The sequence below is a fragment of the Helicoverpa armigera genome, chromosome 25 (genome assembly GCF_030705265.1).
Source record: "Helicoverpa armigera isolate CAAS_96S chromosome 25, ASM3070526v1, whole genome shotgun sequence".
Classification (NCBI taxonomy): Eukaryota; Metazoa; Arthropoda; class Insecta; order Lepidoptera; family Noctuidae; genus Helicoverpa; species Helicoverpa armigera.
Window position 1 is genome coordinate 2,296,460 of NC_087144.1, and position 15,060 is coordinate 2,311,519.

The 15,060-nt window shown below is 34.4% G+C and overlaps 3 protein-coding genes across 3 annotated transcripts in view; 1 reads left to right on the forward strand and 2 right to left on the reverse strand.

Annotated features, from left to right (window-relative positions):
* Positions 1-15,060, reverse strand: part of LOC110376616 (solute carrier family 2, facilitated glucose transporter member 2) — a 324,460-nt gene that overhangs the window by 271,292 nt on the left and 38,108 nt on the right. The gene's annotated exons all lie outside the window — the stretch shown is intronic.
* LOC110376606 (uncharacterized) lies at positions 410-2,946 on the forward strand. The gene is made up of 5 exons (XM_049845556.2): positions 410-568; positions 667-771; positions 1,168-1,255; positions 1,719-1,805; positions 2,349-2,946. The coding sequence occupies exons 1-5, from the start codon at positions 561-563 to the stop codon at positions 2,418-2,420; spliced, it is 360 nt and encodes a 119-aa protein (XP_049701513.2). The 5' UTR covers positions 410-560; the 3' UTR covers positions 2,421-2,946.
* LOC110376605 (uncharacterized peptidase C1-like protein F26E4.3) overlaps positions 3,090-15,060 on the reverse strand; it is a 58,175-nt gene continuing 46,204 nt past the window's right edge. Inside the window, exons 4-9 of the mRNA XM_021335152.3 lie at positions 11,515-11,687; positions 9,514-9,694; positions 8,219-8,353; positions 7,613-7,809; positions 5,995-6,134; positions 3,090-5,509 (exon numbers count right to left, since the gene is read on the reverse strand). Of these exons, the coding sequence (XP_021190827.3) occupies positions 5,372-5,509; positions 5,995-6,134; positions 7,613-7,809; positions 8,219-8,353; positions 9,514-9,694; positions 11,515-11,687 (964 nt within the window). The 3' untranslated portion in view covers positions 3,090-5,371. The remainder of the gene's footprint in view (positions 5,510-5,994; positions 6,135-7,612; positions 7,810-8,218; positions 8,354-9,513; positions 9,695-11,514; positions 11,688-15,060) is intronic.

Consider the following 15,060-nt stretch of genomic DNA (forward strand, 5'->3'; position numbering starts at 1 on the left):
GATTGCTGATAAGCGTACTTCTTACAAAAAAATGAGGAACTAAAATTATAAAAATTTGTTTTATCCTTTTACATTAATAAATATTGTTTATTTAATACCATAAAATAACATTACTTATGCTTCCGTTGACAATATTTATTGTGCTTTTCTTAAGTTCTAAAAGTATCGAAACGTAAATCGGCAAGTTTGAAAGTGGCAACTTTTAACTATAAACTTCAGATTTAAAATACAATTGAAACTCCCTGATAATTCCTTGGAAAACTCTTAGAAGCTTCAAAGAAAGGACTGCATTTTCACATAACTACATTCCCGTTCTGTTTTAAGTATAAGATCATCTATTAATTTGAGTATGTGGACCTTTCCAAGCTTGACGAGAATATCCTTCAATCAGTTGCCAATATTGTCAAAGTCAAATGTGTCACTTCCGTCATCAATCAATGGCTGCGATTGTCAAAAGGTCAATAGTTTCAGGAAGGGAGCACTTTCCTTTTTATTTATCGCTCTAATAAGTTTAATATACTCTAAAAATAAAATCACAAAAGATCTCACAACACAGCAAAATGGAAAGGTGAATATAAATTAGGAGCGTCAAGGTTGCTCTTACAATATTTTTGTGTATTGTTATGATTTGAACTTGGTTTATTATTTTCATGTTTTTCTCAAAAGTTCCAGCGCTGATGAAGCTAAGACTGTGCAGCTACTTGCTAAAGGTATCATGGAGATGTATGAACCACCTTTAACAACAATCAATACTCATTTAAAGGAATTAACGTAAGTTTTCAATGTGTTATTAATAACTCCATTTTCAACCCACATAACACTAAATAACAAGAAAACTGAATAGTCTGTCTCAGCTTTACTTAAAATGTAAATAATTTAAAGGTTAATCATTCCAAGTAACTTTACATACCTTTTTTTCTTGTGGGAAATCATCAGACTTCTTCTGCTGTGGGTACAATGTGAGGGAGTGTCAAACTTACTATCTAACACCCACCATGTCCCTTCTTGTACCATGAAGCCATCCACATGGAGCCCTTTATTTACCAAGGGCCGCAGTAACTCTTTCAAACCATCCTATAGGTCCCTGCAAGAGTCCAACATACCTAACAACGAGTTTAATTTAACCATCCCCATGAGTAAAAACTTCATTATTATTAACTGTTATAGGGAAAAGCAAGATGCAGTCCAGGGTATGCTCACGTCAGAGAGGAGAAGGCTAGAAGATTTACAGAATGATGTCATGCTAGACGCACTGGTAATTATTGTTTATTTTTAATACCACTGTTGTATTTAAAATATCAAACGCAAGATAGTTTTTCTCATAATATCAAAAGCATATCTTTAAGATGACAATATGTGAGAAAGAAATTACAATTGATTCTAGTTGGAGAAGTTATTCATTTTGTAATTGCTTTATCCAGATCAAATGAGGATAAATTATTAAATTCTAGATACTAAAAGAAACTGCAAATCTTTTATGAATTAGTATTACAATTTCGAAAGTGTCAAAACTATTCATTCAATTTATATACGAATTTATATTGCATGTTAAGCTTCCAAGACCGAAACCGAAAGAATTTGGTCTTTAAATAAACATATATTATTTCAAGAAGTTGGCTCCTATATCCATCTCTTGAGCGAACCTCCTAATGAAAGCTTCTTGAGATTCAGATATCAATTAAACAGTCTCTTTATTAATTTGACTGTTCCTTTTTCAGCTGGCAGACATAGCAACAAACAGAGAGAAACTGGTCACCATATCAAACTCCATGATGACTTTGCACAAAAGGGTTCAATCTTTACAGGTAAACATCGACAAAGTATACGAAATAATTTTGACATACTGAAATTAGCCTTACATATTTGATTGTATGGATATTGACTGTCAAGAAGGATTGCTTGTTCGAAGTTGACTAGATACCTTTGATGACCTCGATGGCGTAATGGTCACCATGCTGGACTGCCGAACCTGAGGTCCCGGGTTCAATTCCCGGTTCGGTCGACATTTGTGTGATGAGCATGCTTGTTGCCTGTGGTCTGGGTGCCACAATATGTATTTATGTAGCTGTATGTATGTAGTTTATCAGTTATGTTAGCACCCATGACACAAGTTAATTAATAACTTACCATTATTTATTTATACCTACCTCATTATACATTGCCCCAGTGGTTTAGTCATAGTAGTCTTTACAACATGAATGTTTTCAAAATCGAAAGTCACTGATTTCTTAATCAATTTTTTTTATATTTATTTAATGACAAAAATAATAAATAGGTTTGACCAAGTTTGCTGGCATAAATATTACTCCAATTACTTACTGTTCAATAATCATGTTTTTTCCTTGCAGACAAGGGCAGCTAATGTGGAGAAAGCAGCTAAATTGAAGGCAGCTAACAAACCTGGACCGTCCAGCAGTTAGTAGATAACCACAACTTGAAGGAAACAAAAATAAAAAATTGCGTCTCGGAACAGTTAGCATGAAGTGAAGGTGCGTGAACTGTTAACCGCGAGCCGCCATTAAGATTGGTGCGTTCTATAAATCCACGTACTTTCTAGGTTTTTGTCTATGTTAAGCTTAATTCACGTTTTTAAAGTAATTGCGGCCCTTTTCATCTACTGCCTTTAGTCACAATACTTATATTTTTTCTCTTAAAATAATAGACTTCAGTTATAGTTATTTGTTCCTATGTGTTATTGTTGATTATGTATTGTTGAACATATTTAAATATTTATTTAATAGAGAATCAATTAAACTCTGGACTGCTAAAGCATAATGTACTGTTACTTTTATATTTAGTTTGTTTTGTATGTGCTACATATCTTCTCGATTTAAGTGAATCTTAATTATAATTATGTTAAATATTACTGCTCACGTGAAATAAAATGCCAGAAATAAACAAAAGAACATAGTATGTCCAATTTCTAATATCAAAAACTTATTTTGGAAAGAATACTTATAGCATTTTTTTAAGAAATACTGGCATCAATTGGTGTTTAAGAATATTGCCCCACATTTGGTATTTTATCTTTAAAATAGCATAATAAGCTTGTTAGGTTTTGGTTATGGATAGATATAAAAATAAAACACTTTTGTATTGAAACTTTATTTATTTAAAACTTAAAAATTACAATAAATCGTAAGTACTAATTAATAATAAATATTATATTTTACTTAATTAATACAACATTATTTACTAAGATATCGTATTTTTAAGGCTATAGCCATTTGGCAACTGATATTATAAAGAACAATTTTAAATAGAGATGGCGCTACGTTCGTTTGGCCCTTAATAGTGTGGATTAGATTCATACTTTTTACATAAAGAAAAGAATTTAAAATTGAATTATTATACAAAATATTATATCGTATGTTATGGTCATAGCTCACCTGAACGACTAAGCTCTCACTTGGAAAAAATATTTGTATTCAAATATGATCTTTAAATATTGATCATCTGGTACAATTTCCTTTAAATACGAGATCGCTGATAGCGAACTGATTGCTAAGTTATATTGCCAATGTGAAATGTACCTATCTAAAGGTCCATACTTAAAGTCCATATTTGAATAATATTCATGCCATATGGGAGCAGAGTTGTTTAAGTAAGCTTTGGCCATTGAATTACTTACAGCCTTACTTATAAAAATCAACAAATCATCTTCTAAGTATTGTTTTAACTAATTACTACTTAAAGCCTTAAGTAGTGATTGAAATATTTTGACCTATAAACGTTGCTTAAGCATGTCTTAAGTAATGAACAGATAATGACATAAAAACATACTAATTTCTCAACACTACCGGAATGTTGGTAGCTTAAAAAATATTTGTCATCAAAACGTTATGTAATGGCAACAACGGCATCCGTAAAATATAAAATTAAAAAGTTGAGCTGTCAATAAACCGGAAATGAAAAATCAGCTGATAAGAATCCAGCCATTTTGCTAATTACCGGGTTAAACAAGGGTGTGAGACTACTTAATTTGACAGCTCATTTAAGACATTGCTAAGAAAATTATTTAGTTCAGCCACGTTTATGAGTAAGATTTTTTCTTAAACACCCCTTAAGTATAACTTATTATTTAATTCACGTTTATAAGTAAGACTGTTAATATTTAAATTGATACGTAATTATATTTTTATTGTTACATACGGCATTAAATGTTTTTTTGTGATGGTTAACTATTTCACTGGAAGAGTGTAAAATACAGCTTATTTCTATTGACATTGCATTCCATAAAACTAGTAGTTTTAAAAGTTAGCCAAAGAGATTTGGCAAAGAAATTTTTTTCTGACCACAACTGGTCTGTCGGCCATTAATGTCTTATATTCAACTTTTAAAGCTACTAGATAAAAAATATCGGTAAATAAAAAAACCGTTACTAGAAATAACGGTTATTCCTAAACTAACAGTTATTGTCTATAAGCATATTTTGAGATGATCACTTAATCTAAAGTTTAAATGTGCCTAAGACTAGTTAGATTTCTTTAAGTAACTTAATTAAGTTTAGTGTCCACATCTAACATGGCAGTAAAGATTCACAAGAAATGATCTACTGTACAATAAATATGAATATAATAATATGAAAATAAAAGCATTAAGTATTTTTTTGGAATTTTTTGTTTTAATTTTTTTGTGTTGGTATTATTAGTGGTAAATCACTTTTTAAAGTGGCAACCCAGCGATGTATTTGACGGGGATTTCCCTGTTGCCAGAGCTAAAAGTCCCTCATATGAAACCTTTTTCTTTCAATCCTCGTCTTCTCGTGTCGTATGTTTTATTTCAATCGATATATGCGTCTGAATGAATTATTCTTACCAATTAATTGAAATCGTTAGATTAATTATACAAAAATATAATATTAATCTCTTAATACCTAGTCGGTCGGAGATCGTACTCTATATAATTTAATCGCGGGCTCTTATTGTTGAAAACACGATTTTGATTGGCGAAGATAATTCTTCTCTGTACCTTACTTTTATTATAAACTTGAAAAGACAATTTCGAAATATAGGATCTGCCTATAGCATAAAAATATTTTCGTCGTTTCTACATCTATTGAAATGTTGGCTTATTCAAAAATCCTAAACATTGTTTTTTTATGCAACAATTTGTTCTATTATAAGGCTTGTCTAGACTTGTGCAAGTGACTATTTCTGTGTTGCCATCCTAAATCCAATAAGGCCACAAATTCGACACTACTATTTAAAAAGTATTTTCAATGTTGCCATCCTTAATTCAATAAGGCCACTATTATAGTCAATTATCTTTGTCAACCAAAATCCCTGGTACTGTTCAGCAGTATAATCCCCCTGCTAGTTTTCATCACTCTAGTGGTGACGCAAAGTGGGGTAACCAGGTGGGTCGGATGTTATTTACGAAGGTAAGCTTCGGTCACGTCACTCAGGACGGTGACGACGAAAGACTCGATGCCTGACTCGTTCTCGCCGCGAGCAATGCGGAAGTAGCCGTCTTCACCCCATGAGGTACCCCAGCTGTTGGCGACGATCTGTGGGAAAAAGACAAATTATTATTGGTGTTTTAGGTGATGAAGGAAAGTTGAGGGTGCATAATAGTAAAGAAGAAAGTTGTACACGGTACAGTTTACACTTGTTGGGAAAAGGCTAGGTAGATGATGTTGGTGTTCTTTTTTCTTCTTCACTACTTTTGTGTGTTGTCAGAAAGTCTGACAACTAGGGTAACGGGTTTTTCTGGTAACTAAGTCAGAAAGGCAGTCGATCCTTTTAAATCGCTGGTACCTACTCAGAAGCATCCTCTTAGACTTGAAGCCGATCCCATCATAGCTTGGGAAAAGGCCAGACATGAATAGTGTGGCCATTGCCTCCTCTTGATCAACTTTGAGAACATGTTGCGCCAGAAGTTCGTACAACGCGTTGCGCGCCCTCATCTAGTCTCTTACAGTTTTGAATTTACAGCCTTGTAACCACCAACATAAGGCTCAAATTAAATTCTTCCAGCTGCTAAAGTGCTTACCCAATATTTGTCTCCATTCTCCTCTCCCCAGCCGACGACCCTCACGCTGTGTAGACCCTTCAGCTCGTTGTTACCGAACCTCGAACGACGGTAGATGCCGTCACGGTAGTGGAAGAAATCTTGGTAAACTGTCATGATGGCTGTAAGGAAAACCGTTATGTTTAAAAAACTACATATTAAAGAAAAATTGTTTTAGTGCCTACTTGATGCCAGAAAGGTAAAAAATATGAATTTTAGGCCTCGGTAAATTTAGCCAATCACGCCCGAAACTGCGTTTGATTTTGCGTTTTGAGAGTTGAATCTAATCTATGACATGCTGAGAGACGATAATTTTCCCAAAGTGGCAATATTGTACACAGCAAAAGTTTTTTGATTGAATTGCTATCTAGGTACTGTAAGTTATATAATAGTCGAATCCTTGTGTTAGTAGGTATTATTTAAATAGAAAGGTGAAAAAACATTCCTCTTAGATAATACCTGGCTATCATAATAATCTGATAACTTTATGTAACGTGACTAATTTCACGCGCAATAAGATATTATTGTGTTTTCAAAACAAAACACTTTCTAACATTCCTGACATGCCAAGATAAAGAGATATCAGATAAGTCTTCTAAATAAAAATACCTATCTAAGTTGGTACCTACATTCTGTAGGTATCTATCTACAGTAACTTGGCTCACTTGGCTGTCTGAAATCTATTTGATATGACAGATCGCAATATCATCTTTGTACTAGTTTTGCTTTCTGAATTTGTACATATAAGGAATAAGCGTCAAAAACGTTTAGAACAAGGCGAACGAGATTTCTAACTATTTCACGATATTTTCCCCGATTGACCGTTAGACAATTGAGTCTAAGTTAAAAGATATTAGGCACCTATAATAGTTAGCTCAAGCAAAAATACTGAATATAAGTAGGTAACCTTCTGAAAAATCTGAAATTACATAGTCTACAGTTTTGTTATCATGACACAAATATGGCGACCTCATTCATACATTTGCGTATCTAATTCAAATAAAAACTCCTGCGCAAACAGTCCACAAAGAGCCCACTATACGTAGATAAGTATACCTAATAACATAATCTCTTCAAACCAATAAAAAGCCGTGATTTTCTTATCATAATTACACAAGGATACCCATTTATAATTTAATATTTGTGTGGGGTATCACGACCAAGGTTGGAAAACAGATAAAAATATTTTGATAATCTGTTATGTTTGAAATAGTTGGCCGTTTTATCTGTACCGCGGGATTCGTTTATAAACAAAAATATTTTCTTATTTGCTGATTTGAAGAGAAAACTTTCATGGGAAAGAAAAAAGAAAGACCTAACAAAATAGTCTATAAGCCTAAAGTCGAACGGTCTAGTAAACATTTTTCTTTTATCGAAAATATACTTTAGGACACACCTACTCATATGTATTAGCTTCCAAAAACGAACCCATCGATTGTTTACTTTTTTTTATAACACAAAATAATATAGGTAAAATTGCTATTTTCCACTTGCCAAATTAATATATTTTTTAATTAAAATGTCTAATGTTGCTGTGCCCTACCAGGGTCCACAAAATACCTGTAAAAACCTTGTTAAAAGCAAATAAGTAAATACGCACCTTGCACAGGTCCAGACTGCATAATATCGAACATGATATCAATTTCCTTGCCCAGCCTGCCGGGAGGTCCGACCTTGTATCTCGAGGTCCTCTGAGGAACGACTGGCCTGCAGCGGTCGGTGAGAAGGTTGCCTCGCTTCTTCAGAGGACAGTTGGTTACCTTGGCTTGGTAGGGGAAGCATTCTTCGTCGACCAGACTGGGGAGGTAGAGATTTGGTGATAAATGAGGAAAGTTGAGAAAATGTAAAAGAAAATAAAGTGTTTACAAGATACACCACAGACAGATAACACCCTTCTAACCGATATTGGTAGTAAAAAAATGTCTTGATCTAAATCTCAGACTTCATTACTCATTAAATGACAACAAAATTACGAGAAAGCTTGAAATAGGATCAACATGCATCCCAATTTGAAACATTTTCACCAACTTCATACATAATTATTTAAGTCAGTTCCTACTCATCAACTCATAAATCAAAATTTCATATATTTCTCCCAATTTCCTATGTAATTCAGTACCAGTCAACTTTTCCTGTACCTTTAATTGAGTAAACTTTTTGTCTCCTCAAAAGAACATCTAAACACACTCCTTCAGTCTCCACTCACCCATGATTCTTAGCGAAGATCCAAGCGGTATCGATGTGGCCTCCGTGACAACCCTGCTGCTGCTTTAAGTTGCAGGACAGCAGTGATTGAGGACTGAGGGTCACCTTCTCAGCTCCGTTGGACTGGATGGCGAATCTGTTGGCGAGTGAATCGTGGTGTAAATATGTAAATTCAAGTAGGCAAGTATCTTTAACTTAAACATACTTAACTATGGGAAGCAATATTTTCTGATATTACAAGGGTTTTTTCAAACATTAAAGAAGTTCAGGCAGTTGAAATCGTGGAAAAAATACCGAACAAATCCCAATAAAAGCATAAAAATAAATATGCCATTAATTTGAGTCAAATTGATGGTCGTTTCAAAATCGTCACGACTTCGTGAACAATAGAAAGTTTAGAATGATGACTAGACTTGCACAGATACACACAGACGAATTAGATTTTTCGACTGACTCTTAATATGACAAATTGATCTGAAACTTTGCTTATGTAGCGTATAAATATGACAATACCATAATTGTGTCACATATGTAGGTATACGTAATTCCAGAGAGCGGGTAAGTTATACTTGTGTGTGTAAATGTAGGCAGTGTGCTGTCTGTCCACTACTTCAGATTACCTAAACGAGTACAAGATATTGTTGAAGTAGGCACACAATTACTTCGAAATTAAATATATTGTAGGTACTTACATTCCAAGGGTTTAGAGCTGTTTCAGGTAAAATTATCTTTTAAACATTCATCAATTTTATTCTATTAACGAAAGGAACTCTTCAAGCATTATAAGCAAAATCAAAATAAACTTCATAATAAATTCCATTAGCCAATTCAAGCTAAAACAAAGCTGACCTCAAGAATGCCACAATACCAGTAACAAGAATGATACCTGATTCTTATTTCTTCGTATGCAAACTTGAGACGGGGCTAAAAATAAAGATGAAAAGGGCTCTCGAGCCTTTAGAGCCCTTGTGTCAGGCAAGAAGCAAGAACTTGAAATATATGGAAGTGTAAGGCCGTTGGTTTGTTTTGTTTCTTTTATTGTGGGTTATTTTTAAGTTCCCGTGAACCTGGGAGGTATGGATGCTATTTCGTTTTTATTGTAGATGCATGGAATATTTAAGATTTCATTCAGTTGGATTCTAACTGGTACCGTTGTGAAATAAGGTGTACCTATACCAAGAATTAGGAGAAAAGGGGAGTTAGGATGTACATACCTATTGTACATACATACTTACAGACACAACTATCACGCACCCTTGAAATAAAAGATCTATATGGTGAAAGTAGGTAACTCACCTATCAGAAATAATAGTAGCGACCGACACAGCCCAATCAGAGCCACACCAGCCCTGGTCCACCACAGGAGAGATATAGTTCTTCCAATGCTGCCGGGAGTCAAACTGGGGTGGGTAGGGAACATCCTTGTCGATGTTGATACGGCCTAGCCTGGCTGTTTCACGGCTTAGTGGTAGGGTTCCTGGAAAAATGAAGAATGGTTACAATTTGCAAGCAAGGCAAGACGTAGAAGTTTTCGCTGCTGAAGTTGTCGGAAAATTTTATATATAATTAGCATTGAGTAAGCTGCAGCTTTAATTACCTAACAAGCCCTAGTGGCAGTTTTCTCAAATACTCCTGACAGGATGTAACAACGACTTAGGTATTTATTATAGAGTAGCTACAATGGGTTTAGTTCATTGATATACAAAAGTTTAGTTACAAAAGTAAACACCGAATACAAAGCACTATTTGTCCACAGGTCCACTTCAGACCTGCCATCTGCAGTTTTTGTTAAAAGCTACTTGGAAAAAGTCAAAGTCAAAGCCGGTTATGACGCATAAACAACTAAACCAATCTTTTTAACTGTTCAGCCTTATTGTGTCTCCAATTTAAAATAACAAACAAACAAACACTAAAACGTTAAGAGCTATTCAAACAAAGCATTATTTTTGCGAAAGTGGACCGATCTAGACAGCTATTCAAGTTCAAACAAAAGGTGAAAGTCTGCGCCCAGATTAACAATGAAATCGGATCTGTAAGTGTATCAGGCTATTAGGTATCGCCCCAGGCTACCATTGTGGCTTTTAAGAAGTTAAATTGTCACTATTGTATGAATAGAAAGGATGTGTGATAATAAGATGTGCTTTAGAGATCTATGACAAATACCTACCTACAACAGTAAAAAACACCGCAGATTTATAAGCGGGTATGTTGTAAATAAGAGGGATTTTTGGGAAAGTTATAAAGCCTAATATTTATATAGGTAGGTAAGCCTATAGCTTCAAATACGCAGATCTTAGGAACAACCTACTGGTCCGGTTTGAAAAATTCTTCCAATTTCAGGTATAATCATCGGCAAGGATATTGAGCCCTGACCTTCACCTGCGCAGAAGTGATTTATTGGCTTGCGCAGAATTGTACGGTGCGCAAAGCGATCCCCACTCTTCCGCCTAGAGTTCATTATCCGTGCCGATAACTATATATAGCTCATTTTTCGTTGCAGTCCTTATTATTTATCGATGTAGTTTCATCAAAATGAAACCGCAGGGAACAGCTTCTAATATTAATAAAGCAAACCCCACAATTTATTTACCGTGAAAATATTAACAACATAGCAACTAATAAATGACTATTATGTTGTTAACAGATACCCCATAATAAATGTCAGTTATAATATTCCACTTTGCATGTTAAACTGGACCACAAAATATATAATTTATTGCAGTCACTCAATCACTAAGCCCCAAGCTTTAAAAGAGCTAAGCGATTTTGAACTCTATCCCATAGGTAATAAAGTTTATGTATCATATGGGTGATGCACTGATTTGATGATTTAAGGGTGTCAGATAGCCTAATGAAAGTGCATTGTCTTTGATATCAGATGGTCTTGCATGTTTAATCGAGTGTAAATGATATTGAAGATAGTTTTCCAAGTGCTCTTTCAGGCTCTTAAAGAACTTGAAATAATGTGTTATTGACCTACTCTGTTCACTCCAAGAAGATAAGTACCTATATCTTGGAGCCAAGAAGCACAGAAACGCCAAATTTTTGGTATCTACAAAAAAATCCCTAATTTACTTAGTTGAAAAATAGTTTGACAAATAGGTAGCAAAACAAAGCCTTAGTTAAGCTATGTACTTCTAGTACCTAATTCTATTGTGAACGTCAGAATCGCTGTCACTCCTCACCGATCCTCTCGAAATACATATGGAGAGTTGCTACCAAATTGCTACCAGCTACCATTAGTTGCTACCAATTGCTACCCTCGTAGTTCTGAAGAAATTCGCCAAGAAAACTCACCAAGCTTATAAATAAGTCCATCTTTCAGCTTCTTCCCGTAGAACTGGGTGTAGTTGGTAGCTCTCCATCCGAGGCCGGCTTGTCTGACATTCCTGATGACTTCATCACTCATCAGACACGGGTCCTGGTCGCATTCCCAGTCGTAGGGCCCTTCAGATCCTCGGACGCAGGTGCTGTTGAAGAAAACCTTGGGTTATTGAAGGGAATTACGATTACTTCATTAGCGAAACAAAATGCTAATTGAGTAGGTACGTTTTTATGAAAATCATTTCCTACTAGATCTTCCCAATCCAGTACCTCATAACTGGTACTTAAGGACTGTTGAAGATATTACAGGATCGAATAAGTAAAATAATGTTGTAATTTATGCTCCTACATCCTCCAAGTCGGGGGAGGTCTTTTTCCAGCAGTGGATGTTTAAGGCTGACGACGAAGCTCAGAAATTATGAGTGAATTTTACTTTAACTTTTAATCTTACATCGTGAAAATAGAGCATCTCTTCCTTTTACATAATATTTAAGTCCACAACTTGTAAAGCACGTCGCAAGCAAGGAGAGTTTTATCCTTAATTAACCTTGAGATATCATCATATCACCGTAAGGCGGTACCACAAACAAGGCAATTCCCATTGCCATTAATTAACATACGAATAAATAACAACTGCTATTAAAAGGTCATTATAAGCTTCAATGACTAACGTAAAACTAAATTATGAATGAATCAACTGTATGTGCTAGCGCAATTTATTGTCGCGTAGCAAAGCGCTATATTTATCCTAATGTCATTCTATATGTGACATCATGAAACCGATATTCAGGGTCTAATCGATCCCAGAAAAGTTTCGTAGAAGGCTTATTTAAACTTAATCATCGAAAAAAAAAAATTAAAATCACCAATTTACAGTGAAAATAGGGTTGAATCTTCATAGAAATTAAAGGTGCCCATGGAAAAAAATAAGGAGCTACAAAACCTGATTTTGGAAAGACGGTTAGCAATAGGTCAGAGTTAGCTAAAGAACATACTTGTAACAGCTTCTTATCATTTTCATCATCCGCCTAGTCTTTTCCCAATTTTGCTGGGGTAAGCTTTCGGTAACCAGATGCAGCTGAGTACCAGTGTTTTACATGAAGCGACTACCTATCTGACCTCGATGAAAAAAATATTGATATAATGAACCTCCTGGATTTACTGTTTAGCCCTTCATCATAACATTTAACCTTCTGCACCCAACCGTTGCACCAACTAGGGACGCGACATATCGAGGTCGATACTCGATAATGACTTTGTTTATCGATCGTAGGCGTCTGTTTATCGATACATCGGTTCTCCATATGGTGATAATTGAAGCAATGATGAATGATGTACAATGATACTCGCTGTATTATTGTTTTATTGATGGTATTTTGAATTCAGTGTGAAAGACAAATGCTGTGTGATTTTATCGAATTGTCAGACCTTGTTTGTGGTGAATGAATGGATTGAGAAAACTCGTTTTACTAAATTGGTTTCATCGAGATATGCTAAACCTACTTAAGTGAGTACATATTTATGACTAACAATTGAGCATTAAATAATAGGCATCCTTAAGTACTTATTTAATATATTTTTTGTTTCATTTAAAACGATTTTATTGTATAATGGACTAAACCACTTAACACTAAGTACATAGGTACTTGTTTTTCTGTTTATCTTCAAATCTTGTTTGTTTGTCTTCAAATCACTCTCGATAGATTAGATTATTTCCCGCATAGGAACACACTTAAACAAAACATTAGCGAAGATTTAAACATAGCCTTTTTACGCTATTTACATAATAAAGTCCATTAGAATGTCGATAATTGACGCAAAAACTTAACACATTTAAATAAGGGAAATCATTTATCAAATAGACGCCTCTCAGTAAACTTGACACTTAAGTGGCTTTTAGATATCGATATATTAAATCACATGCCTATTTATCGTTAAGCCTACTTAAAATTGTGTGGAAAAATATAACATTCTTGTAATGAGGAAGTTATTTTGTCTTGAGAATTCTCATGTGATATTAATTGATAGTAAATACTGAGGTAATGTTTTATTTAACTGTGTTACTGATTATTTTGTTCATTTCCAACCGTGTCTTCCGAGTGCTTCGAAATCAATGTACTTTTTTAGTGATGGGAAAGTAGAAATGCCAAAAATATCCATATAGAAACAGCATTTTTAATAACCTGCCATTCTCGAACCAATACTGATCATTTTATTGACAGTTTTTTTGTAATGTTTTGTTTAATAAAAAAGCTATTACGACGTTTTTTATAAATAAATTAAGAAAACTTCATAAAGTATGTATTTAGTTTGCCTTCCTTCATGTCATATAATTAAAACAGTCTTACAAAGTATTCTAAGTACTACATACTTCTATTGCTTCCTCATAGATACCTGTATGATTACTTGTATACTTAACTCTAGTAGTTATTTCATTTAATCGTTAACACATACATTATATTATACCTGCATACATTGTAAAGCAGTGGATTGCATCAAGAATTATTTTACGGATAGTCAATCGTAAAAGTTTATACAAAGCCGACTTTGTCTTACACATTACTATTTATGATAATCGTTTGCAAAATAAGGAAAGGAGATTAGTTAGATAGAGTTTTGTTAAGCGGATCCAAGAGAATTATTAAATGTTCGTGTCAATATAAACTAGAAAGGCAACATTTTGCTTACGGTTCATACCTCTATAATCTTTGACATAAGCTTAATATTCAGAATCTACCTTTAATAAGTATTTCTCTTATATAAACAGATAGATTTTCAGCGCTTTCAGAGTAGCCAATAGTTCCTACAAGTGATACCGGAGACATCAGAACAATTGACAACTACTTACCGTTTCAAACGATGACATCTGAAACCACTCGACAGGTTTTTTTAACCCCAAGGATGAATTGAGCGTAGAAAAACCGAGCAGAATATCTGCTATTGTAAAAGTAGCGTTAGAATCGGAGCGCAAGAGTCATATTTTAACAAATTAATTAAAAAACCCATTAACGGGTCTTAACATTAATTAGTCTTAAACAACCGCAAGAACATTTCAAGTGCATTATATCATGCAATGATGGCATTCTAAACTCACTAATTGATGTAATTCAGTATTTAACTAACGTCTAACGTTTCTGACATCATCTGTTCTAATGTTCTTATTTCAGAACCTTGAGCTTCGTTAGGCAGAAACTGTTCGGGTTTCGAAATTCTTAGAATGAGTTATGTGAATGAAGTTAATGAAGCGTGGGTAAGGTTTAAGCTTTGGTTTCCATAATAATAAAACATATCGTTAACTTAGCCTATTCCCAAATCATGTTACTTGTGAGATGACGGCAGATAGAAGAGTAGGTATGGAAGAAGAAAACATGCTGCGCCGGCCTCAAATAAAATTGGGATAAGGGCAGGAGGATGATGATGATGATGATAATGTTGGGGTCGGCTTCCAGACTTAACTGGATGCAGCCGACTACCAGTGTTTTACAAGGAGCGACAGCCTATATGACTTCCTCAAACCTA